Source organism: Carcharhinus amblyrhynchos, chromosome 12, assembly GCF_965287045.1.
Source record: "Carcharhinus amblyrhynchos chromosome 12, sCarAmb.v2.hapA, whole genome shotgun sequence".
Taxonomy (NCBI): Eukaryota; Metazoa; Chordata; class Chondrichthyes; order Carcharhiniformes; family Carcharhinidae; genus Carcharhinus; species Carcharhinus amblyrhynchos.
The window spans coordinates 67,351,424-67,379,313 of record NC_137335.1 but is presented as its reverse complement, the minus strand read 5'-3'; the positions used below and the strand labels follow the sequence as shown (position 1 = coordinate 67,379,313).

Below are 27,890 nucleotides of genomic sequence, written 5' to 3'. Positions count from 1 at the left end.
ATCATTGTCTGAACATTAGCAAATCACATCCATACTAATTTCATACATAGTATGTAGCTTTGATATGGAACATCTTCCTCACCAGCTGTGTCTATCTAGTACTTCAAAAAAGTAAGATATCATTAAACAAAGATAAAGATAATCAAGACCACTGATTACTTATTTCATGAATTATAATAACATAATTTGAATCAGAAAATACTACAAACATTTCTGAATAATTGTTACATAACATAAAGCAGTTTTGCTGGCATACATAAAAGGGCTGTGAATACTGCTAATGAACTGAGCCATGGAGGATGATCTTGAAGGAGACCAGTGACTTCTAAAAACAAATTCTAACTCCCAGTTATTCACAGAAAGAATTATGTCATAAGGTTTCATGTTTCAAACACAAAAAACCTTTTTCTGTACAAGAGTTAAATAAAGCAAGTACTACCATCTTAACACAATGGTGCAGATTTTTACAAAGACCGAGAGCTGCTCCATCATGGCAAAAATGGTGGAAGCAGCTGAAAACGCAAGTCCCATCCTCACGGCACCAGGTTAAACATAGGTAAGGAAACTTCCTTCTGATTAGCACATGCCGCTCCCCCTCAGTTGATGAATCAGTATTCCTCCGTGTTGAACACCATTTGGAGGAAGCACCGAGGATGGCAAACACAAGACTAGTGTACTAAATAGTATAAGCAGCAAGTGATAGAGAGAAATAAGCACTCCCACAACCGATGGATCAGATCTAAACACTGCAGTCCAGCCACATCCAGCGGTGAGTGACACTGCATTGTGGAGGCTCCACAAAAGTCCCATCCTCCATGGTGGAGGAGCCTAACACATGACTACAAAAAAAGGCTGAAGCATTTACAACAATCTTCAGCTTGAAGTGCCAGGTGGATGTATCAGCCTTCTCCTGTTGAACCCTGCATCACAGGTGTCAGTCTTCCGCCAATTTGATTCAATGTGATATCAGGAAAAGGTTGAAGGCATTGGATACTGCAAAGGCTATGAGCTCTGGCAATATTCTGACAATAGTACCGAAGACTTTTGCTCCAGAACTTGATATGGCCATAGCCTAATTGTTCCAGTACAGCTACAACACTGACATCCAAGTGGCAATGTGGAAAATCGCCCAGGTCTGTCCTACATACAGGAAACTGGATAAATCCAACCCTGCCAATTACTGCCCCATCAGTCTACGCTTGATCATCAGTAAAGTGATGGAAGGGGTCATCACAGTGTTATCAAGAGGCACTTGTTCAGCAATTATCTGCCCACTGGTGCTCAGTTTGGATTCTGTCAATGTCACTCGGTTCCTGACCTTATTACAGACTTGGTTCAAACATGGACAGAAGGGCTGAACTCCAGAGGTGTGGTGACAGTGACTGCTGTTGACATCAAGGCCACATTTGAGCAACTGGGGCATCAGGGAGCCCAAGCAAACTTGGAGTCAATGGGAATCAGGAGAAAACCCTCCGCTGGTTGGAGTCTTATATAGCATAAAGGAAGATGGCTGTGGTTGTTGGAGGTCAGTCATTTCAAATCATTGCAGGAGTTCCTCAGGGTAGTGTCCTAGGCCCGACATTTTTCAGCTGCATCATTAATGATATTTTTTCCATCATCAGAAGTGGGATGTTCACTGATGACTGCACAATGTTCAGCTCCATTCATAATTCCTCAGACACCAAAGCAGTCCACGTCCAAATGCAACAAAACCCAGACAGACAATATCCAGGCTTGGACCGACAAGTGGCTTGGAACATTTGTGCCATACAATGGCCATCTCCAACAAGAGAGGATCTAATCATCGCTCCTTGACATTCAATGGCATTTCCATCATTGAATCTCCCACTATCAACATCCCGGTGGATATCAATGTCTAGAAACTGAACTGGACTAGCCATATAAATACTGTTGCTACAAGAGAGGTCAAAAGCTAGGAACGCTGTGGAAAATAACTCACCTTCTGACTTCCTCAAAGCTCGTCCACACTCTACAAGGCACAAATCAAGAGTGTAATGGAATACTGTCACTGGCCTAGATGAGTGCAGCTCCAACAACACTCAAGAAATTCAACAGCATCCAGGACAAAGCAGTCTACTTAACTGGCATCCCGTTCACAAACATTCACTGCCTCCACTATCAGCACACATTAGTATCTATGTATACCATCTAGAAGACGTACTGCAGGGATCCAGCAAGGATCCTCAGATAGCACCTTCCAAACTTATGACGACTACCATCGAGAAGGACAAGGGCTGCAGACACATGGGAAAGTATCACCTGAAAATTCCCCTCCAAGTCACTTACTATCCTGACTTAAAATATATCGCCATTCCTTCACTGTCACTGGTCAAAATCCTGGAACTCCCTCCTGAAAAGCCCTGTGGGTGTATCTACACCACACAGATTGCAGCAGCTTAAGACAGCAGCTCACCACCCCCTTCTGAAAGGCATTTAGTTTTTTTATTCATTCAAGGAACATGGGTATGCTGGCTGGGCCAGCATTTATTGCCAATGCATAGCTGTCTTTGGGGGGTAGTTGAGAGTCAACTGCATTGTTGTGGCTCTGGAGTCACATGGAGGCCAGATCAGATAAGGACAGTAGATTGCCTTCTCTAAAGAGCATTAGTGAACCAGATAGATTTCTTCAACAATTAAAAATGGTTTCATGGACACCAGTAGATTCATGATTCCAGATACTTTTTATTGAATTTAAATTCCACTCCGCTGTAGCGGGATTCAAATCTGGATCCCCAGAACATTGGTTGAGTTTCTGGATTAATAGTCTAGCAACAATACCATTAGGCCATTGCCTCCCTGATAGTTATGGATAACAAATGTTCACTTCATCATTGAAGCCATGTGAGTGATTTTTTAAAAATGGCACTATCCATTTTTGCAGGGGCAGGTATGGGAGCAGGGCATATTTTACACATGTACTTTAGGGAGGATGTTGCTCCTCCCTAAAGTACATGTGTACTTTCAATCACCAGCTCCCTCCACTGAAGTAGGATTTTGGTAACCTTGGACTGTGAAACTGCATGTATGCTGTTTAGACTTCGTAACATTGCTTGCTATTTCATTGTCTGTTGACACAAACCTGAGAGTTTCCATTACTAGATTAGTGTTACATGACTGATTTCATAGGTACCTTTTTTTCCCAGTAAGGTGCTGTTCATTTCACTGATTGACAGCTCCAAGTGGTTAGAGTCTATGATGTAGGGACTATGAATTTCAATTAATGTTGTGATAAGGGATTGCATACTTGACCAAACTGTTTGTTACTGTCAAGTTTTATTTAGTTGGAGGAATAAGAACACAAGAACATAAGAAATAGGAGCAGGAGTAGGCCATCTAGCCCTTCGAGCCTGCCCCGCCATTCAATAAGATCATGGCTAATCTGCTGTGGCTCAGTTCCACATTCCCGCCCTCTCCCCATAACCCTTAATCCCCTCTCTTATCAAGAACCCATCAACCCGCATCTTAAAAATATTTAGGGAGACAGCCTCCACCACTTCAACGGGCAAAGAATTCCAGAGATTCACCACCCTTTGAGTGAAGAAGTTCCTCCTCAACTCCGTTCTAAACCGTCCCCCCTTTATCTTGAGGCTGTGCCCCCTAGTCCTACTGTCCTTTCTGAGCGGGAAGAGTCTCTCCACCTCTATCCTATCCATCCCATTCATCATCTTATACGTCTCAATGAGATCTCCCCTCATTCTTCTAAACTCTAACGAGTACAAGCCTAGTTTATTCAGCCTCTCCTCATAGCTCAACCCCCCTCAACTCCGGCATCAGCCTAGTAAACCTCCTCTGCACTCCCTCCAAGGCCAAAATATCCTTGCGTCAGTACGGCACTCAAAACTGCACAGTACTCCAGCTGCGGCCTCACCAATGCCCTATATAGCCGCAGCAAGACCTCCCTACTTTTATATTCAATCCCCCTCGCTATGAAGGCCAGCATCCCATTCGCCTTCCTGACCACCTGCTGCACCTACAAGCTGGGTTTTTGCGACCCATGCACAAGGACCCCGAGGTTCCTCTGCACCGTCGCCTGCTGCAGTTTTTCGCCACGCAAGTAATAATCCTTCCTACCATTATTCCTACCAAAGTGGACCACCTCGCACTTGCCAACATTAAATTCCATTTGCCAGTTCCTGGCCCATTCGCCCAGCCTATCTAGATCCTTCTGCAGATTCTCCACACCCTCCGCGCAATTTGCCTTTCCACCAATCTTGGCGTCATCAGCAAATTTCGACACCATACACTCGGTTCCCTCCTCCAGATCATCTATATAAATGGTAAATAGCTGAGGCCCCAGCACCGACCCCTGGGGCACTCCACTAGTCACCAACCACCAATCCGAATAGCACCCATTGACCCCCACTCTCTGCCTCCTATTTGACAACCAATCCTCTATCCACGCTAACACCCTACCCCCAACTCCATGTCCCCTAACCTTCTGCAATAACCTCTTGTGAGGTACCTTGTAAAACGCCTTCTGAAAATCAAGAAAGACCACATCCACCGGCTCTCCTCTATCCACCACCCTAGACACATCGTCATAGAACTCCAGTAAATTTGTCAGACACGGCTTCCCCTTAACGAAACCGTGCTGCGTCTGCTCTATCAAGCAATTCCCCTCAAGATGCCTCGCTATTTCCTCCTTGCTGACGGATTCTAACATTTTACCTACAACAGACGTTAAACTAACCGGCCTATAATTCCCCGCCTTTTGCCTGGCACCCTTCTTAAACAACGGCGTAACATTAGCCGCTTTCCAATCTTCCAGCACTTCCCCGGAATCCAGCGACGTCTGGAAAATAACCACCAAGGCATCCACTATCACCTCCGCCATTTCTTTCAGAACCCTCGGATGCATTCCATCCGGTCCTGGGGACTTGTCCACAATCAGCCCCTCCAGTCTGTCGAGCACCGCCTCTCTAGTAACAACAATGTCATTGAGACCCTCCAGTCCTACCACCTTTCCATCTCTAACACCCGGCAAATTATTCACGTCCTCCTCCGTGAAGACAGAAACAAAAAAGTTATTCAAGACCTCAGCCATTTCCCCATCCCCTACCACTAACCCCCTTCTCATCCTCTAAGGGTCCAACGTTCACCCTAGCCAGCCTCTTCCTTTTTATATATTTATAAAAACTCTTGCTATCCTTTTTTATATTAAGCGCTAGCCCAGCTTCATAGTTTCTCCTACCCTTCTTTATCAACTTCTTTGTCAATCTTTGTTGACATTTAAACCTCTCCCAATCCTCTTCTCGCCCACTACTCTTAGCTACTCTGAACGCCTCCGCTTTTAATTTAACACTTTCCTTCACCTCCTTCGTTATCCACGGCTTATTACCTCTCCTCCTATGGTCCTTTTTGACCATCGGAATAAATTTCTGCTGAGCACCAAGAAAGATCTCCTTAAAGATCCTCCACTGCTTCTCAGCAGACCTACCTTCCAACGCACTCCCCCAGTCCACATTTGCCAATTCTTCTCTCATCCTACCGTACTCCCCTCTGTTCAAACAAAGGACGCGTGTCCGGGAACCCACTTTCTCCTCCTCCATCTGCACCAGAAACTCCACCATACAATGATCACTCTCCCCAAGAGGATCCTTCACCGCAAGGTCCCTGATTCTACCCGCCTCATTACATAACACCAGATCCAAGATAGCTCGCTCCCTCGTCGGCTCCAACACACACTGTTCAAGGAAACTATCCCGGCAGCATTCCAAGAACTCCTCCTCGAGCCCACCGCGTCCAACATGGGTCGACCAATCAGTATGTAGATTGAAATCCCCCATAATTACGGCCGTCCCATTCCTGCACGCCGCACTTATTTGCTCATTAACAGCCTGCCCCACCTCCAGATCATTATTCGGGGGCCTATAGACGACACCCACCAGCATCTTCCTCCCTTTGCTGTTCCTAATCTCTACCCACAACGATTCCACTTTCTGCTCCTTGGCTCCAATATCATCCCTTGCTACCACCCTGATGCTATCCTTAATCGGCAGAGCTACGCGCCCCCCTTTTTCCTCCCGCCTATCCTTCCTAAACACTTGATACCCCTGGACATTCAGCTCCCAGTCCCTGTCACCTTGCAGCCACGTCTCTGTAATGGCCACCAGATCATATCCATTTGTGCTGACCTGCGCCACCAGCTCATCCACTTTATTCCGAATGCTTCATGCATTCAGATACAGTGCCTTCATCCCAGCCTTCACCTGGACCCTATTTGCCGGAACGCCACCAACCATACTCACGCCCCCTACTCCCTTTATTATTGGGACATCCTCGGCCTCTACCCTTACTTGTACCCTCTCCTTTACTTTAGGCCTCATAATGTCACCTACCCTCGCACCCTCCTCCCCCCTAATTAGTTTAAAGCCCTGTCTACAGTCCTCTTTACACGATTCGCCAGGACTCTGGTCCCAGCACGGTTCAGACCAACCCCATCCCGCCCGAACAGGTCCCACCTACCCCAATACTGATGCCAATGCCCCATAAATTCAAACCCATTCCTCCCACACCAATCCCTGAGCCACCCATTCACTTCCTTAATCCTATCAACCCTACGCCCATCTGCACTCGGTTCAGGCAGTAGCCCAGAGATAACCACCTTGTTGGTTCTACTTTTTAATTCCATTCCCAGCTTTTCATACTCCCTCCCCAGATCCTCACTTCGCATTTTGCCTATGTCGTTGGCACCCACATGTACCGCAACGACCGGATTCTCACCCTCCCACTCCAGGTTCCTCTGCAGCCCAGATGCGACATCCCGGACCCGAGCACCACGCAGACAACACACCCTTCTGTGCACTTTGTTATTGTGACAAAGGACAGTGTCAATACCCTTCACCCCACTATCCCCAATCACTACTACGTTCCTTTTCACCTTCTCTTTGCCTATGTCCTGCTGCATCACTGTACCGTGTGCAGTTTGCTCACCGACCTCACCTCCCTCATCCTCGTCCACACTGGAAGCAAGAACCTCAAACCTGTTATGCAGATTGAGAGGCTGAGGCCTCCGCTCCCCACTCCCCTTCCTCCTCTCCCCACCCCCCTTCCTCCTCTCACCACCCCCCCTTCCTCCGCTCCCCACCCCCTTCCTCCTCTCAGCAGCCCCCTCTTGTTCCTGACCCTTAGAGTTAGCCAGTCCAGGGGGGGTGGATGTCTCTTGCACCCCATTGACAATGGCACCCTCTCTCCCCCTGATGAGCCTCAGTGTCTGTAGCTCAGAGGCCAGCTCATCTACCTTGAGCTGGAGCTCCTCCAGCAACCTGCACTTACTGCAGACATGGTCACCGGGAAGGACCCTGGGGTCCACCAGTTCCCACATCATGCAGAAACAACACATCACATGCCCCTCCATTATTCTCTGTAGTAATATTGAAAATTTCCACACGAACTTACCTGGCCCTTTTTCTCCCCAGCCCTTTTGATCTTAAGCCCTAGTAGCTCACTCTGCTTCCCACTCACTCCACTGCCCGCTCCGACGCTGCCCACTGTCTACACCAATGCAAATATATAAATGAGCTTTGTGAATGAAAATGTTTGTTTCAGTAGTGAAATTTATAATATGAAAGAGACACTTAGAACTTTGTTTACAGAACTCTATTTTGTCTGATTTCTGCACTGATTCCGAGGTCTGCTCATAGTGGATACTGGGTGAGTTGCCATGGTACATGTGAACACAAAGAGTGGTGGGTGGGGTCATGGGTTGATATGATTTGGCACTAAATTGGTTAAAAGGGCTATTAAGGGCATGGGGTTCTCTGGGGCATAACTTAGAATGAGGGTCATGATAGCCCATGGAGCTGGGGGTGGGTAACAGGTGGGTGACATGAATTGGCATGACAGTGTGTAGGGGGTGAGGGCTGGAGAGATGTTTCACATTATATTCTTTATTTTTAAACATTGGACATCATGCCAGATACTCGAGGCAGGCTTTGCACACACCCCTGCATCTGACAGTTCAGCTCTTCCCAGGTCACTTGCCTGACTTGTAATTCAACCCACAACTCCCGGACTGAATATCCAATGCAGCCAGGTTTGTGGAGCTAGGAATTCTCTGTCTGTGCACCCAAACCATGGGTGAAAATCTGGCCTGATATACTTCAAAAAGCGCTTTGGTTTTAAATCTAAAAAACTCAACAGACCACTTCCTGTTTTATTTTTTCCACTCATGAGTCCCCTACTCTTTACAGGATCTTGAGCATTCCTTCAGATCTTCAGGTCGTCATTGGTCTCTGGTGTAGTCCCGGAGGATTGGAGGATAGCGAATGTTGTCCCATTGTTTAAGAAGGGGAACAGAGACTTTGCCGGGAATTATAGACCGGTGAGTCTTACTTCTGTTGTGGGCAAGGTTTTAGAAAAAATTATTAGGGATAGGATTTATAGTTATTTGGAGTGTAATGAATTGATTAGAAATAGTCAGCATGGTTTTGTAGCGGGTAGGTCGTGCCTTACTAACCTTATTGAGTTTTTTGAGAAGGTGACCAAAGAGGTGGATGGGGGCAAGGCAGTTGACGTGGTATACATGGATTTTAGTAAGGCGTTCGATAAGGTTCACCATGGTAGGCTTCTGCAGAAAATGCAGATGTATGGGATTGTGGGTAATCTAGGAAGTTGGATCAGGAATTGGCTATCAGATAGGAGACAGAGGGTGGTGGTGGATGGTAAATATTCATCATGGAGTACAGTTACGAGTGGTGTGCCTCAGGGATCTGTTTTGGGGCCACTGTTGTTTGTAATTTTTATTAATGATCTGGATGAGGGTATAGTTGGGTGGATTAGTAAATTTGCTGATGACACCAAAATTGGAGGTGTGGTAGATTGTGAGGAAGGGTGTCATAGTCTGCAGGGAGACTTAGATAGGTTGCAGAGCTGGGCCGAGAGATGGCGGATGGAATTTAATGCGGAGAAGTGTGAGGTAATTCACTTTGGTAGGAGCAACAGATGTGTCGAGTATAGGGCTAACGGGAGGACTTTGAATAGTGTGGATGAACAGAGGGATCTAGGTGTGTGTGTACATAGATCCCTGAAAGTTGGGAATCAAGTAGATAAGGTTGTTAAGAAGGCGTACGGTGTCTTGGCGTTTATTGGTAGGGGGATTGAATTTAGGAGTCGCAGTGTAATGTTGCAACTGTACACTACTCTAGTGCGGCCGCACTTGGAGTACTGTGTGCAGTTCTGGTCCCCGCATTACAAGAAGGATGTGGAGGCGTTGGAGAGGGTGCAGAGGAGGTTTACTAGGATGTTGCCTGGTATGGTGGGGAGGTCCTATGAGGAGAGACTGAGGGATTTAGGGTTGTTTTCGTTGGAAAGAAGGCGGCTAAGAGGGGATCTTATTGAAACATATAAGATGATTAGAGGTTTAGATAGGGTGGATAGTGATAGCCTTTTTCCTCGGATGGAGAAAGCTAGCACGAGGGGGCATGGCTTTAAATTAAGGGGGGGTAGCTACAGGACGGATGTCAGGGGTAGGTTCTTTACCCAGCGGGTGGTGAGGGATTGGAATGCCCTGCCTGCTGCGGTTGTAAATGCGTCTAGTTTGGGGGCGTTTAAGAGATCTCTGGATAGGTTTATGGACGAAAAGGGATTGGTATAGGCTAGTGGGTCATTGTTTTTGTAACTGGTCGGCGCAACATCGTGGGCCGAAGGGCCTGTTCTGCGCTGTAATGTTCTATGTTCTATGTTCTATGTTCTCTTTTCTAGGGACCAAACCAAAGTTTGCCACAGCTCTCAGGAATTCACTTTTATTCTCCTCAATGTTTCTGCTATCCTCTGAGGCATGACATTTTTTGGGATCCTTGCACTAGCATCTGGCTGGGCGAACCTTTCAACTCTCTTTCAAAATCTCAACTTTGTGAACATCCCAGGTCAAGCATGGGCATCTTTGCTTCTCTCATTCTACTGGTGGGGGGAGAATTTACCTGTCCTGCCCACTACAGAAATCATAGCAAGGGGGTGGCAGACCATGGAAAGGTCCATTGACCTCAGGCAGGATTTTCTGGTTTTGGAGTGAGCACACCTGGAAAATCTCACACTATAACTCCAAAATAAGAAAATACATTTGGTTTCTGTTAGCTCTTTGATACTCCTCTCCAAGTCCTGGCAGACTTCTCCATCTCCTTATCTCAAAGCTGTTTCAAGGTTCCCACCAGCTGCTGGCAACATTATCTTTCTCTCTTTTTCAAAACTGTTTCTGGGCTCCAAATGCAACTATCTGAATCTGAGAGATATCAAAAAACTAAAGCCAAAATAAAAACACTATTCCCCTACAATTTATCGCTATGGCAATATGGCACATCTGAGAGGTCACAAATAAAGATCTAAACTAATTAACTTCACCTTCCAAAACATCCCTTTGATTCTGGGGTCTACATGAATAATTTATTTCTCTAATGAGGACAATTACCAAGAAGCCTATTGTTTATTATCTTCCCACTTTCAACTCTTACCTTGCTAAATAAACATAGGTTATCTTTTGAACTGCAACTACTTTAACCAATTTACTAGACTCCCAAGCCAGGTGATTCTATTATCTGACAGTGATAGTTCAACGCCCAAACTAAAAAGTTTACTTATAAAACATACGAATTATGAAATTATACATTTTCATAACCCAGGTTCAAAACAAATGTATGTTTGATATAGTTACATAAATGGCCACAGTGTACTCCCAGTTTAGCAATAATTTATAAACTGCGCTTGCAAGCCACAGGACAAGAAGTTATTTAGGCACATCAGTGAGGTACAATAAATAAACAGTGAAAGTGAGCTGGCAACAAAATTACACATGATTATTCAGTAGTTATGTGCATTACAGGATACATCAAATCCATTCTGATCTAAGAGTTCTTGATGCTACGAAGTTGAACATAAGAACATAAGAACATAAGAAATAGGAGCAGGAGTAGGCCATCTAGCCCTTCGAGCCTGCCCCGCCATTCAATAAGATCATGGCTGATCTGTTGTGGCTCAGTTCCACTTTCCCGCCCTCTCCCCATAACCCTTAATCCCCTCTCTTATCAAGAACCCATCAACCCGCTTCTTAAAAATATTTAGCGAGGCAGCCTCCACCACTTCAACGGGCAGAGAATTCCAGAGATTCACCACCCTTTGAGTGAAGAAGTTCCTCCTCAACTCCGTTCTAAACCGCCTCCCCTTTATCTTGAGGCTGTGCCCCCTAGTCCTACTGTCTTTTTTGAGCGGGAAGAGTCTCTCCACCTCTATCCTATCCATCCCATTCATCATCTTATACGTCTCAATGAGATCTCCCCTCATTCTTCTAAACTCTAACGAGTACAAGCCTAGTTTATTCAGCCTCTCCTCATAGCTCAATCCCCTCAACTCCGGTATCAGCCTAGTAAACCTCCTCTGCACTCCCTCCAAGGCCAAAATATCCTTGCGCAGGTGCAGCGCCCAAAACTGCACACAGTACTCCAGCTGCGGCCTCACCAATGCCCTATACAGCTGCAGCAAGACCTCCCTACTTTTATATTCAATCCCCCTCGCTATGAAGGCCAGCATCCCATTCGCCTTCCTGACCACCTGCTGCACCTGCAAGCTGGGTTTTTGCGACTCATGCACAAGGACCCCGAGGTCCCTCTGCACCGTCGCCTGCTGCAGTTTTTCGCCACGTAAGTAATAGTCCTTCCTACCATTCTTCCTACCAAAGTGGACCACCTCACACTTGCCAACATTAAATTCCATTTGCCATTTCCTGGCCCATTCGCCCAGCCTATCTAGATCCTTCTGCAGACTCTCCACACCCTCCGCACAATTTGCCTTTCCCCCAATCTTGGTGTCATCAGCAAATTTCGACACCCTGCACTCGGTTCCCTCCTCCAGATCATCTATATAAATGGTAAATAGCTGAAGCCCCAGCACCGACCCCTGGGGCACCCCACTAGTCACCAACCGTTGGTGTAAAAAATTAAAGCAAGTGCTCCATTCTTAAGTATTAAGATTTCTTTGATGAATGCTTAGCTCCCTTTTAACATCTAGCACCTTTTTCTATTTGTGACAGAAAGACCATGGCGTCAAATTATAACTAGATTTTCCAATTTCATTTGATATTTTTATTGATAATTTGTTGATAGTCTTGATTTGACAAGAATGTGTCACCTTGTTGCAACCATTAAAGGATTAATGATAATTCATGAATTTTCAATGCCACAAAAAAGTCATCCAGCAAAACTGAAAATATGAATAGTGAAATCTTCCTGATGTTGAGGGCACTTGGTTGATTACTGGGATGAAGTGATGGCCTTATAATAAAGTTTGAGCAGGTTGTACCTATTACTCATTGATGAATGGGAGGTGATCTTATTGAAATGCATATGACCCGTCATCAAAGAAGAAGAAATAGCTAGGCACCTTGAGAAGAATTGTTTGATAGAGCAGATGCAGCACGGATTTGTTAAGGGGAAGTTGTGTCTGACAAACTTATTGGAATTCTATGAGGATGTGACTAATGTGGTGGACGGAGGGGAACCGGTGGGTGTGGTGTTTCTTGATTTTCAGAAGGCGCTTGATAAGGTGCCGCACAAGAGGTTGCTTCAGAAGGTTAGGGGGCATGGAGTTGGGGGTAAGGTGTTAGCATGGATAGAGGATTGGTTGTCTGATAGGAGGCAGAGAGTTGGTATCAATGGGTCCTATTCTGATTGGCAGTTGGTGACTAGTGGAGTGCCCCAGGGATCGGTGCTGGGGCCTCAACTATTTACCATTTATATTGATGATCTGGAGGAGGGGGCTGAATGTAGGGTGTCGAAATTTGCTGATGACACGAAGATAAGTGGAAAAGCAAATTGTGCGGAGGGTGTGGAAAGTCTGCAGAGGGATCTAGATAGGCTAAGCGAGTGGGCGAAGACCTGGCAGATGGAGTATAATGTTAGCAAGTGTGAGGTTATCCACTTTGGCAGGAATAATAGTAGGAGGGATTAGTATTTAAAGGGCGAAAAGCTGCAGCATGCTACGGTGCAGAGGGACCTGGGGGTCCTTGTGCATGAGTCGCAAAAACCCAGCCTGCAGGAGCAGCAGGTGATCAGGAAGGCAAATGGGATGCTGGTCTTTATAGCGAGGGGGATAGAATATAAAAGCAGGGAGGTCTTGCTGCAACTGTACAGGGCACTGGTGAGGCCGCAGTTGGAGTACTGTGCGCAGTTTTGGTCGCCGCACTTGCGCAAGGATATTTTGGCCTTGGAGAGAGCGCAGAGGAGGTTCACTAGGCTGATACCAGAGATGAGGGGGTTGGACTATGATGAGAGGCTGAATAGACTGGGTTTGTACTCGTTGGAGTTTAGAAGGATGAGGGGGGATCTTATAGAGACATATAAGATAATGAAGGGGATGGATAGGGTGGAGGTAGAGAGATTCTTCCCGCCCAGAAAGGACAGCAGGACTAGAGGGCACAGCCTCAAGATAAGGGGGGCGCAGTTTAGAATGGAGTTGAGGAGGAACTTCTTCACTGAAAGGGTGGTGAATCTCTGGAATTCTCTGCCCGTTGATGTGGTGGAGGCTACCTCGCTAAATATATTTAAGATACGGGTAGATAGGTTTTTGGTAGGCAAGGGAATTAAGGGTTATGGGGAGAAAGCGGGAAGGTGGAACTGAGCCACTTCAGATCAGCCATGATCTTATTGAATGGCAGGGCAGGCTCGAAGGGGTAGATGGCCTACTCCTGCTCCTATTTCTTATGTTCTTATTCTGAAGGGGCTTTGGGGGGTTGGGAAATAGTTACCGAGAGGGTATTTCCCTTCATGCGAGAGTCTCAAACTAGGGGGTGCAATTTAAAAATAAGGAGTCTCCAATTTAAGATAGGAATGAAGAGGAATATCTTCTTTTAGAGGGCCAGTAATTAGTCTTTGCAATTTTCTTTCCTCAGAGAACAGTGGAGTCTGAGTCATTCAAGGCTAAATTAGATGGATTATTAATCTGCAAAAGGTCAAGAATTGTAGGAGCAGGCAGGGAAGTAGAGTAAACCTGGACAGAAAGCCTGTGGTATCCATAGGCACCATTGAGGCCTTCCGTACTTGTTGGGCACTGCAGGGGTGGAGTGTACCATTGACCCTTTTAATCACCCGTTGACTTGATGTTTTAAGTTTCATTTCTGCTTTGTTTTTGTTTCAGGCAGTTCCACTTCAAAGGGCTCCCTTCTTGCTTTGTCCTTCAGTTTGTTCAATTTAGTTTAATTGTTTTGCCAAAAAGAATGGCAGGGAAGTGGAGTTAATGATATCAAACCAACCATGATCTGATTGAATACAGACCAAGCTACTTGGCCAAATGGCCAACTTCTGCTCCTTATTCATATGATCTTTTGATCTTATATTGAATAAGTATGAGCACTAAAACTGTGACCTCAAAGATTTGTTCAACTAAGTTGAAATTTGAATCCAATAGCCTTCCTATTGCCAAGAATGCATAGCATCATTATTGAAATTTCTCCCACCTTTCCTCAGTCCCACCAACTCACAGCCATGCATTTGGCATCTGCATTTCAGGGCTAACTGACTTCCCAAGCTTCTTCCCACACAAACTTCAACATTCTTTTGCTGCATTATATTTTGTTCATCCATCATTCAGTTACTGTTAACTTCTTTCCCACTGTCTGAAGCATCTCCAAAATCTACCTTCCTCTGTATCCTTTTAGTCATCTAGGGAGGAACTTTATCAATTTAATATAAGGAAAGATACAGTAATGAAGAAAAATAATAGGGAGCAGGAGGTGTCCTGATCCATTACGCTCAGGATTGCAGGTGGATAAATCCCTGACACCTGGGTTTGAGAGGGAGGACGGGGGCATTTGGCAGTCATGGTGCTCAATGAGGCGGGTGTATGGAGGCGGTGGGGGTAGGGTGGCTTCAGATTATAGGGAGAAAATCTTACCTTTTACAAAGCTACATGACTTTGCCCCATTTCAGTTAAACCTGCAAAGCTCAATATATCAGAGGCTGCCAGCCTCACTAAAATATTTAATTGGCCTCCTGGGACCACATTGGTTGCCTGCCCCTCACTCTACATCCATTAAAACCAATGGGAGGTCTGGGATTGAATTTAAGGTTTTTAAAGTTTTAAAATCTCACCCAGCCCCAACACACCCATTCTTAGAGGGTTAAAAATTCAGTCCCATGTCGTAAAATCACTTTAAATGCTTTATTTTCCATATCCTGAAATACCCCTCAAGCTCCATGCTCCACCCACATCTCTTGCTATCAACTTCAATCTACTGCATGCCTTTGATAGCAGATGGTAGCTGTATATATCGTTTTAAAAGAATTAACAGAGAACATTTTGCAAATTTGTAGTGCAGGCTTTGCAAAAGTATACCTGTTATTCCCAGTGCTTAAAGTTGAATAGCTTAAAAACTGTTACCCTTAGAAACAAACCCTGCCATTCAAAACTGAAATTAAATATAAGGGTTGATTTTTTGTCTTACTCAAATGTGATTAGATTACATACACTTCTAGGATTCATTTTATTCTACTGTGAAAGCCAGATATGCCACAAAATTTTCAGCAAAGGAGATGTGGAAAAGGCTAACTTTGCCTGACCTAGCCATAAAACACTGCATTATTATTTATGTTGCACTAATGTATTCCTATTTTTTCAATAGGATTGTATTTGCCTTCCAGAATTCCAGTCTTTGTGAATAAATTACCTAGAACCACAAAAATTAAAATGGTAATCCACACACAAACTGCTCTGCTGATGGATTTGACATGGTAGCACATTCTTGAATATTGTCAAATCCAGCCTATGAATCAACTAGCAGTTTGGGGAAAGCACAACTTATTTATTTACAGGTTAAAACTACACAGAGGCTTGCAGCCTCATGGTTGCAGTCAGCTCCCAAGATGACTCTACAAAAGCACATGCTACCAGGGTGATCCCAATCCCTGCTGTCCAAATGGTTCCCTGGGTCATTGATCATTAAAAGGACAATCACTACGCAATTAAACACTGACATCATGATCCTTTTGCTGCCTAGTAGAAAGAAATCACATATCTGAAGATGTTCAAAGACAGCTTTTATATGCACAAGTTGAGGAAAATGAATGTTTCAGAAGATGATGACCGTGAAATTAGGCTCCGCAACACCACTGATGCTGGTGCTCTAGAAAGCCTGATGGCTCATGCGACATCCAATAATGGAGGAGGACATTGGTCTGGACATGTTATGAATGTGCCAGAAGCTGCAGGAAAGGTTCTATCATGTTGCAATTCAGACCAATTTCTTGCATTTTTCAGAAATTTGGGCAGGTTTTCCATTCTGAGGTCAGAACACTGATATTACGGTCACTTCCGAGCCCAACACTGCACCACTGCAGTAACGCACATGCATTGCAATTTTAATGTGAAAACCAGTTAATTATCCTAGGATCACAATCGCCAGCCAATTAGTAATCCATTAAAAAGTTATATCATACATCAAAAATACATTCAATATTTTTGTTAAAATCTGCTGCCTAAGAGAACAATCAACAATATTTGAAAAGAATGGAAAGGAAAGCTTTCCACATTGATGTTGAATGTTATGTTATTAAGAAATTTTCAACATTGAATGTTACCTGCTTGAAGCATTCTTTCTTTTAATCTCTCTTGGTGATGGAAGAGCAGATGGGGTGCTGTAACTTCGATGGAAGCCTAAACATAAGGAGAAATTATTACCAAAATGAAAGAGTCTACCAGCACTTCTTGCATTTTTTTATAACAAAGTATAACATAGTATAAACAGATATAAAATAATTTAATCCAATGTAGAATTTAAGTATAATTTGCGCAACATTGACAAACAAAACAATGTCCTCAAAAATGTGCATTGCCGAGTATAGAATGGTTAGGAGCACAATTGGACCGGGACATGGCAGTAGGTGGTCAAAAATGGAAAACGTGCCTAGCATGTTTCTGGGCCGTTTTTTCTGCGTAATCAGCCTCGTGCCAGGGAATAGTGCGAGGCTGGTTACAATACGCAAATACTGATTTGCATCTATTTAATGTGCCAGGATGCAGTCGTCCAGGCTCATTGATGTTTCTGGTTCCCAGTAGAGGTCCACACCAGCGGAGACCACGTATGGTCCTCAGCAATGGGGGACAGGGATGATGGCCTCGCTGGTGGGACCAGGGGCCACTGAGGCCCCCTAGAATGTGGGGTGTAGTAGGGGTGCCCCTTTGGCAGTGCCAGCCTGGGACCCTGACACTGCTAGCCTGGCACACTGTCACTGCCCACTGGGCACCCTGACACTACCCACCAGGCACCTGGCAGCGTCATGGGAACAGGGCCAGAGGTGTAGGTAGGAGGGGAGGGGATGGGGGAAATTCTGCATGGGGACTGCAGCTGCTGGTGGTGCTGGGGGGCTGGTGGTGTGGAGGCAGGCAATTGGGTGATGGATATGGGGCTGGCAATATTTGGGGGGGGAGGGTCTGTGTCAACAATCAGGAGTCCAGCGGTCAGGGGGAGCTGATCTTCCGCGTGCTGGGAGATCAACGCATTTGCACTGGCCTCCTCAGTCTGCTGGTGGTCTCTCATATGGGATTAGGCTCCGCCATCCCCCCTTCCCCCCCACCAGGTATGAATCACTTGACAGTCTCTGTGCTACAGAAAGTGCCAGAAATTCATTAAATTAAGCTTGCCCAAAATATGGGCAGGTAAAACTCTCGTTATCCCACCCGTTGGGTCACTTTGTTTTTTTTTTCCAGACAATAGTGCCCTTGATCAGTGGTGTCCATGTCAGTTTGCTGAAAGAACTCAGCTAGTCCCTTTTTCCTGCCCTTTCCCCATAGCCATGCTATTTGTTTCTACTTCTCTTATCCAATTCCTGATTATACCTCTCTCCAGCACACTCAGTGTATTCCCAACCACTCTCTTGGTTCTTTTGCCAACTACCTTAGTGTCCTCTGATTCTTGATCCTTCCACTAATGAGAATAGTTTCTCTCCATCTACTCTGATGTACACCTCAAGATTTTGAGCCCATCAAATCTGCTCTGATCATTTACTTTTCTAAGGAGGAACAAACCCAGCTTCTTCAATCCATTATTGTAACTGAAATCCCTCACACCAGCAATGATTCTAGTAAATCTTTTCTGCAGCCTCTCTAAAGCACGGGAGTATAACCCATCCATTCTTTGGGTAAGCTTTGTCCAATCCCAATGAGAGCCCACCAGCAGGCTGCTGAGGGAACCAGTGCAAATGCCCGATCTCCCATTATGCGGGAGATTGGTGTCCCCCCCTCTGTCATCCATCATTATGAAGTGCTTTGAAAGGCTAGTCATGAAACGAATCAATTCCAGCCTCTTTGAATACCTGGATCCACTACGGTTTGCCTCCTGCTGCAACAAGTCCACAGCAGACACCATCTCCCTGGCCCTGCACTCAACCCTGGAACACCTAGATAACAAAGACCTATGTCAGACTCCTATTTATTGACTATAGCTCAGCCTTCAACGCCATTATTCCCATGAAACTGATCTCCAAACTCTGTGGCCTGGGCCTCAGTTCCTCCCTCTGCAACTGGATCCTGAACTTCCTAATTCATAGACCACAATCAGTAAGGATAGGCAACAACACCTCCTCCATGATCATTCTCAACACCGGTGCCCCACAAAGCTGTGTTCTCAGCTCCCCACCATACTCCTCATACATCTATGACTGTATGGCCAAATTCCCCACCAATTCAATTTTCAAGTTTGCTGGCGACACCACTGTAGTGGGACAGATCTCAAACAAACAATGACGAGGCAGAGTACAGGAATTAGATAGAAAATTTGGTGAACTGGTGCGGCAACAATAATCTATCCCTCAATGTCAACCAAACGAAGGAGATTGTCATCGACCTCAGGAAGCATTATGGAGGGCATGCCCCTATCAACATCAAATGGGGATGAAGTAGAAAGAGTTGAAAGCTTCAAGTTTTTAGGTGTCCAGATCACCAACAATCAGTCATGGTTCCTCCATGCCGACACAATAGTTAAGAAAGCCCACCTAAGCCTCTATTTTCTCAGCAGACTAAGGAAATCTGGCATGTCAGTTACAACTCTCACCAACTTTTACAGATGCACCATAGAAAGCATTCTTTCTGGTTGTATCATAGCTTGGTATGGCTCCTGCTCTGCCCAAGACCACAAGGAACTATAAAAGATCATGAAGGAACCCCAATCCATCACACAATAATCCACCGATTCTGTCTACACTTCCCACTGCCCTGGAAAAGCGGCCAGCATAATTAAGGACCCCATGCAACCCCGTACATTCTCTCTTACACCTTTTTCCGTCGGGAAAAAGATACAAAAGTCTGAAGTCATATATGAACCGACTCAAGAACAGCTTCTTCCTTGCTGCTGTCAGACTTTTGAATGGACCTCCCAGCTTGACAGGTTGACCTCCCAGCTTGACAGGTTGGGGATTGGGTTTTGGGTTGCAGGATTCCAAACTGTGAGATTGCAGTCAGTGGGTGGGGGGTGGTGTCAGATAGGTAACAATGCTAGACCCAACTTGGGGCAGGGTGGGCAGAAACACAGCAAGCTCCAAAGTTTGGTTTGATCGTTCCACAAATCTCACCAGCCACCCCTGCTGTTCAGGATTCTCCAACAAACCTCATGGGCCTAAACCTCCATCCTTGGGTCTTGTCAGTACGCACCCTTCCTGCTTCACCAGTCTTATCAGCACATCCCATTCCCCCCACTCATCTGGTCTCACTAACAACCCCAACACTCTTTGTTTCAGTGAAGTGTCCCTTATTTGCATTCCACCAGACTTGGTCACCCTGCTCCTAAAACCATAGCCATCTTCCTTTAAGCTAGGCATGACTCCAAGCAGTAATGTTTCCCCATGATTTCCATTGACTTCTACTTTAATACTGCTTGATACTACACAAATGCTTTCTTGGCATCAAGATATCAAGGGCAGGTGCTCACACCTCACCTCTGAAATTCAGTTATTTTGTCCATGAGCAAGGTTCTAAGGGTGCAGACATGGAGCTGAGTGTACCTAGTGAAACCCAGATCGAGCATCAGAAAGCAGGCTATTGCTCTTCAAGTGCTGCTTGATAACACTGTAGGTGAACCTTCCATCAATTTGCTGATGATTGAGGCATAGATGGAGCAATAATTAGCCTGGATTGGATTTATCCCACTTTTTTGTGGACAGGACATAGCTGGGGTATTTCCCATATTGTTGGATAGATGCAAGTGCTATATTGGTGCACTTTATACTAAAGCCACACTGTTGTAAGGGCCCATGGCTTTACAGCATTCAATGCTGCTGGGGACCTCAGGAGAAGGCAAAAATAGATTGTCCATTTGCTACTTCAGGCTGAAGATGGTTGCAAATGCTTCAGGCTTGTGTTTTGCACTCCATCATTGTGATTGCAGATGTTTGTAAAGCTTCCTTCTCTGGTTAATTGTTTAGTTATTCAAGACTATTCATGAATGGATGTAGCAAGTCTGCAAAGCTTTGAAGTGATCCACCGGTTGTGAGATCACTTAAGCTATGTTTATTGCATGTTGCTTCTTCTGCTTAGTATACAAGTAGTCCTGGTTGTAGTTTCACCAGGTCTTCACAATATTTTTATTATCCTGAATTATCTCTGTATAGACACCATCTGGGCTCAGGGAGCGGAATGGAATAGCACAACCACAGTAGAACACAGATTCATTGATGCAGACCTCACCTCAATAAAATCAAAAGAAGAGATGCCTGGCTGTGGGATCCATCAAAACATCCAAATAGGTAACCTGTGCCAACTGGAAAGAAGCTGCACTAGAACTATGACTACTTACATACAAATGTTCATACTTGGAGCAGGAGGAAACCACTCATTTCCTCAAGCCTTCTTCACCATTCAGTAAAATCATAGCTAACCTGACTGTAACCACAGCTTCACATCTCCGCTTACCCCCAATAACCTTTCACCCATTTGCCAATCAAGAACCTATCCATTTCTGCCTTAAAAATATTTAACGAATATTATACTATAGAATATTGCTGGGAAATGTTCAAACACATCACCAGGGCTCACAACGTAATACACTAGATAGTCTCTCTTTTGCTTCCTTTATCATCCTGGTTCCCTGCACATCTCACTCCCTTAAAGCAACACATTGATCAATAGGTTTTCACATTGTGCTCTGGTTAAGGCCATCTGTAACTTGGGATCTTGCACACAGCAATTACTTATATGCACCACTCAAAACCCCTTCTTGAACTTTAACAGCCATACCTAACAGTGGGCTCAGATAAGTTCCTATCTAAAATAGAAATTGGGGTCCTCTTTATACCAACATTTAAAACTTTGACTGTTCAATCTTTACTCTCACAAATGCTAAACACTCACAATCCGAGCTTCTTCCTTCTGCAAAATGCTTTTAAAAAATCTCTCTTCTGTTATACTTTTAGTCCCCTTTTTGATTTCCTGTCTTTGCTCTGACAGTCTTCTTCCAATCAAATACTTCTGAGCTGATGCTTTATGGGAGCAGAACCATACAAATTCTAGCTGTTCTGGCACTCATTATAAATGTAAACAAAAGGAAAGATGCTATAATTAAAGTTCACAACGTCCATGAAATTTTGCTGAACAAATTAAAGAAAAATATCAAGTTTAATTTAAACTTAACTTTTTCAGCGCAGCCATTTCCATTAAGTCTAATTTAATTCAAAGCAACTTGAGGCATTTTTATCAACATTTTTCCATTATTTGGCTATGCAGTCCAGTGTTAAGGAATACCTAATGCACTCTAACAGTACAATAAATCATTGTCAATTTGGCTCAGTCACAAAACGTGCATCAAATAGAAAAATAGGCTATCCTTTCAAACATCACCCTGTGAAATGAATGTTGATAAGGAAGGCTATGCATTTTTCCCCTAATGGGAAATGGTCTAAACATGTGAAGAAATCAAAGAATACATAGACATGCAAAGAAAATTCCTGGATTGCAATTAGTTAAATGTGCATTGTTCTTGCACAATTTTCAGAACCAAATTTTGTCATTAACATGAAAGATTCCACTTCGTACCATGTCTCGTTTAAGTTTGCAGATTTTCACTGCATGTATCGAGTCATTTATTCACTAAAGTATACAAATTCTTTATTTTTCAGTGCACGTTCAATGCAGGCAAAATATTTCATACTTGTTAATGCAAGTAATCAGTGTTAATCGCAGCAGACATGTCCACCCAAAGTGTAATAAGCCTGAATGATTATGCGCAGTTAGATCAATCAACCATGTTCTGGATAATTGCTTAAGTAGTGAGCACTAACATGTTACATCGTCAAATTCTTTTCAGAAGTTGACCATTTTAAATTCAAAAGCAAACAGGTCAACAAAAAGATTACTGTTTTTAAACTCCAATCTCTCAAGCTATCCTCCAAGCACTATTGCTGTTATATTTGAAATGCACTCTCTCATATGTTTTTCTGTCATGTTAAAGTGTAAAGCTGTTAAGCTGATCCCTTCCATTATTAAAACTAGTGTTTGTGATCTGGCTTTTGTAGCAAAGAATTGGTTTATGCTGCTCAGATTGTGTGCTGTACATTGGAACAAGTCAGCTACATTGAGATATCAGATCAGCCATGATCACATTGAATACTGGAGCAAGCTTGATGGATTGAATGATCTACTCCTGCTTCTATTTTTTATGTTTCCATGTAGCATGATCTAAGTCAGATCACCATATCACATCTATACTTAATTGTACTGCCACTTTCACCTCAAGACATAGATCAGTATTTATTAGGTCTTCATATAGCTGGTTAAACAATTCCCTCAGTCTATCCTCGGGTAATCTCAGGTTTAGAATTGCATTAGGAACCATTGTTTGAAATATATGGGGATGGGTGGCAGGTGGTTTTGTTTTTGAAACTTCATAAATTACCTGTGAAATATCAAAATGGTGGCTTAAAATTCCAAAAAAAATCACTCCTGTACACATTATCTTAAAACTACAATTTCTTGTGGTCCAAACAGAGCTGAACAATTGCAGCCCAAGTGGCTTGCTGATAGCAAGTGAATAATCCAGAATTTGATTGGAGCAACAGGAAGTATGGAAGAGCCAGAATCTGTGAGAAACTACTTCCTTTGCAATATGTCTTTAAAGAATGCCATCAACTTCAGGGAAGTGTGTCAGGTTCTAATCTCAGTTCCATTTTGGCCTGGAATGTAACACAGCACTGCACCTGATGTCCCAAACCTCCAATGCATGTTTACATGTGTCTGATCTTAATAAATGGATCCACAACATGTTTGTGCAATCCCTTATGAGCAATTGCTGTCTTTATGCCACTAACACACATAACATGATGTGCAGCAGTGATTCCTTAAATATTACATAGTATGCAGCATGGCAGCAAAATTAAGTATAGATGTGATATGGTGATCTGACTTAGATCATGCTACATGGAAACATAAAAAATAGAAGCAGGAGTAGATCATTCAATCCATCAAGCTTGCTCCAGTATTCAATGTGATCATGGCTGATCTGATATCTCAATGCCATGCTCCTCTCCCCTTGTAAACATGTCAATGAGATCCCCTTTCATTCTTCTAAACTCCAGTAAATACAGGCTTGGTTGAATCAATCTCTCCTCATACAACAATCCTGCCATTGCACTTTCTCAGTAAGGAGACCAAAACTGCACACTTCAGGTGTGGTCTCAACCCTATACAGCCCTGTACAGCTGCAGTAAGACATTCTTGCTCCTGTATTCAAATCCTCTTGTAATGAAATACTTTGTATCATTTCTAGACAACTCCCAATAATATTTTCTGCTCTTGATGCTTCTTAGCTCCTACATGGCATAAACCGACCCTCGACATTTTGGTCAAACCGCAACAGAAGTGAAACTTGAGACAGAGGTGAAATTGCAGCGTGGTGACTGCACAGAAAAGCTTTGAAAATACTGTGCTGAAATAAAATACTGGTAAGCAGATGGTTGCCTCATGATGTAGATCGCAGTGCATAGCCAGTCAATTCAGTGAGTGGCACAGTGTGTTGAGAGGACCAGCATCAGGTTAGCTCAGCTAGGAAAGGTGAGTGACCAGCGTGCAGGTTGGATCAGTAGTGAGCAAGGAAGGATCAAGCAAAAAAACCAATTAAACTGTCATAAAAATCATATAAGAGAAGGTTGCGATTCTAACAGGCGGAGCTTTGGAAAAGCGTGCAAAAGCTGCTGAGGAAAACACTCATCCCAGGTACCAATGGAGAAGGAAGGTCAAAGAGATACTTCACAAAATTCTGCACTTTGAATTGGGTACAACTGACCTAGAATCCAAATTCAAAACATTCAAACAGCATATAGGACTATGGTTTCCTGATTCAGGTATGTGGAAACCAGAAAAGTAAGCCACAGAAATTAGCCTAGCAATTGAGAATGGAAGTTCACACAGGTTGAACATGTTAGGATTAACAGTAAAAGAGCTAAAGGATCCCCAAAAGATATGAATATGTTGGAAGACAAGTATCATCAACTGAACTAACTGGGTGCTCGTCCTCTCAAAGCACTGTCCATTCACTGAATTGACAGGCTCTCCACTGTAATCTCTACACAAGGGATCTATCTGTTTACCAGCTTTTTATTTGAGCACAGCGTCCTCAAAGCTTTCCTGTGTAGTCAGATGGAAAGTTAAACTGCCATACTCATCAACTGGCGTTCATGTAATTTGAACAACAGTCTACAGAATCTACAGACCACTTCATCAGCAGATGCAGGGAAACGGATACATAGTGATTTTTAAAATAGAGAAAGCAGACAGAATCGTTAAGTGGGGATCACATCCACTCCAACAGAAGCATTCCAGAAACATCTGCTAGACAAGTTCAAAATGTGTAGCAACATCATGATAACGAATGGCTCAAAGGGCCAATTGGACTCTTCCTGCTCCTATTTTCTATGTTTCTATGTAACAAAGAGCTCCAGGATGGACATAATTCCCAAATGATTCTCAGAGATCGATGAAGCTTACAGGTCTTAAGTTCAACCCCAATTGACACACTTACTAGAATACTCAAACCTACCAAGACATGTGGAAGATGTGGCCAGCTTTCCATCAATCTTGCAAGGCATGTGGCAGAAAGGGATAATGGCAGCAACTGTGCACCAGAGCATTGGCATACAGTGGCAGAGTGGTTAGCGCTGCTGCCACACAGCGCCAGGGACCCGGGTTCAATTCCCGGCTTGGGTTACTGTCTGTGTGGAGTTTGCATGTTCTCCTTGTGTCTGCACGGGTTTCCTCCGGATGCTCTGGTTTCGTCTCACAGTCTGAGAGATATGCTGGTTAGGTGCATTGTCCCGAACAGGTGCTAGAGTGTGGTGACTAGGGGAATTTCACAGTAATTTCTTTGCAGTGTTAATGTAAGCCTTACTTGTGACTAATAAATAAACTCTAACTTTACAAAGACTTTTGCACTTCTCCAAGCTCCAAGGCTACCTTCAAGCATTTTGAATGGCCGTCTGATATACCATCGGAAACATGATTGATAAACTACAAAATGACAAAGATGTGTATGACACAATGAAGAGCTATGAACATGTTTCACATCATCAACCTTGTGGAAAACATTGATGCCATTACACCATTTGAAGTGACGATGTGGAGATGCTAGCATTGGACAGGGGTGGGCACAGTAAGAAGTCTCATAACACTCACCTGATGAAGGAGCAATGCTCCAAAAGCCTGTGATACCAAATAAAACTGTTGGACTTTAATCTGGTGTTGTGAGGCTTTTTACTGTACTACTTGAAGTGTTTGCCAAGATTCGCCCTAAGAAAGTTGGTAACTACTCATTATTGATAAGATTGGCTCAGAGCAAGTGCCAACATGTCACCCCTGAGAAATCTAGAAAACACATATCCAAAGATATGAAAGTCATGGCTAAATCTACCACTATGAAACTCTCAATGTACAATTGTTTACAAATTCCATGTGCAGGTTCCATTGTCCTGGAACGCAAGTATAATCAATCCTCTTGGTTACCACAAACATGTTACACCATGAAGACCAAAAGGTCCAGCAATCACAGGTCTACTGGCATGCTAATGACATCACACTAGTAAAAAGCCATGGAATTAGTCAGACATCACAAGACAGGTCAACCTCAGAAAGAACTATCATCTCAGTTCATGATCTAATATCAAAATAACCAGAATGTTTGACAAAATTGGCAGTTTTAAGGTGAAACATTACACTTGCAGAAAAATGCAAGTCCAATAATTGATACACCATTTAAGTGTGGCATACACATTCAAGGGTAACTTGAAGGTCAAATTAGGCAAAATAGAGAAAGGCTGAATCATCAGAAGAGTGCAGAGGGCAGCATGGTGGCACAGTGGTTAGCATTGCTGCTTCACAGTGCCACGGACCCAGTTTCAATTCCTGGTTTGGGTGATTGACCATTTGGAGCCTACACGTTCTCCCCCCTGTCTGTGTGGGTTTTCTCCAGGTGCTCTAGTTTCCTCCCAAGTCTGAAAGATGTGTTGGTTAGGTGCATTGGCCATGCTAAATTCTCACTTAGTGTACCTAAGCATGTACTGGAGTGTGGCGACTAGGGGATTTTCAAAATAACTTCAATGCAGTGTTAATGTGAGCCTAATTATGACACTAAGAAATAAACTTTAACTTCAAGACTTTAAAACTTTAGCTCAGTCACCTATAATAAAGAAAGCCGAATCGTTGAGAGTATGCCTGTTTAAATCCAGATATAAATGTCAACGTTAAAAATATTCATATCGGAAGAGTTATATCTGAGATTTGCAGATGCAAAATTCTTCTCAACACTTGACGACAAACATGGTTACTGGTCAGTACATCTCATGGTGAAATCCCAAGAGCTTACAACGTTTTGCACCCCACTTGGATGGTACTGTTTTCAACAATTTCAGACTATCTGTTTGCAGGAATCTCTTTCAAACTCACAAAGACCACATTACATGCACTGTGTCAGGTTGCATCTGTATCACCGATGACATTGCCATTGTGGGAAGAACAAATCAAGAACATGACTATAATGTACACTTATTGATCCAAGCAGAACATCATAAAGGATTGGTATTCAACAGTCTAAAGTGTGCCATCAACGTGCAGCAGATCAATTTGTTTAGTTCCACTTATTCCAGTGTTGGCATATGCCTGATCCAAAGTACAATAGGATATTTTAAAGCCATGCCAATTCCTCATGATAAAGGACAATTTCAATGATTAACTTCTTGTCTCCAAATCCCAATATCACCCAAAAATCATCCTTGCGAAGGAAACTGTTGAGAAAGGATCTGTGATTCCTGTGACCATCGCTACCTCTTTGAAACACAAAAACAATGATTATCAAAAGCATCCATGCTGCAGTTTTCTGATCATAGTCAGGCAACTACATTGGAGAGAAATGCCTCACAAAAGATCTGGGGGTGTGCGTAGTACAAAAAGACTAACTGATTACATTTGCTTCAAAATCCCTGTCTGTAATGCAATTCAACTACTCCAACATTGAACGGGAAACATTAACGTTGGTGTATGGAATCATACATTTTCATACCTATTTATTTGGCAAAAGACTTACAGTAGAGCTAGATGATTTGGTGAAAACCATTGGCAGTGGAAGATTGTAACTTCGCTGGATAAAGATTCAAGGTTATGATGGTGGGATTAGGTACAAGCCAAATAATTTGGTGGTCACATCAAATATACTTAGATTGTTTAATCCAGCAAAAAGGTGTATTTTTTGGGGTCTAGAAGTTGATTTCATTGACATTGAACTTCAAGATGTTCACCAAATTGATCTGGCATGTTTCGCACCATTCAAATGTCAGCAGCTGCAAGAAGGCATGGCAAAGATTTACAATTCTTACAATACAATTTCATGACAAAGATTTACAAAGACTACAGGATCTGTG

At 43.7% G+C, this 27,890-nt stretch overlaps 1 protein-coding gene across 5 annotated transcripts in view; it reads right to left on the bottom strand.

Moving 5' to 3' along the window:
- LOC145351065 (CAP-Gly domain-containing linker protein 4) overlaps window positions 1-27,890 on the bottom strand; it is a 266,003-nt gene that overhangs the window by 23,485 nt on the left and 214,628 nt on the right. For all 5 annotated transcript variants that reach the window (XM_080200665.1, XM_080200664.1, XM_080200667.1 and 2 more), the window contains one exon: window positions 16,581-16,656. In XM_080200665.1, coding sequence (XP_080056791.1) covers window positions 16,581-16,656 — 76 coding nt within the window. The remainder of the gene's footprint in view (window positions 1-16,580; window positions 16,657-27,890) is intronic.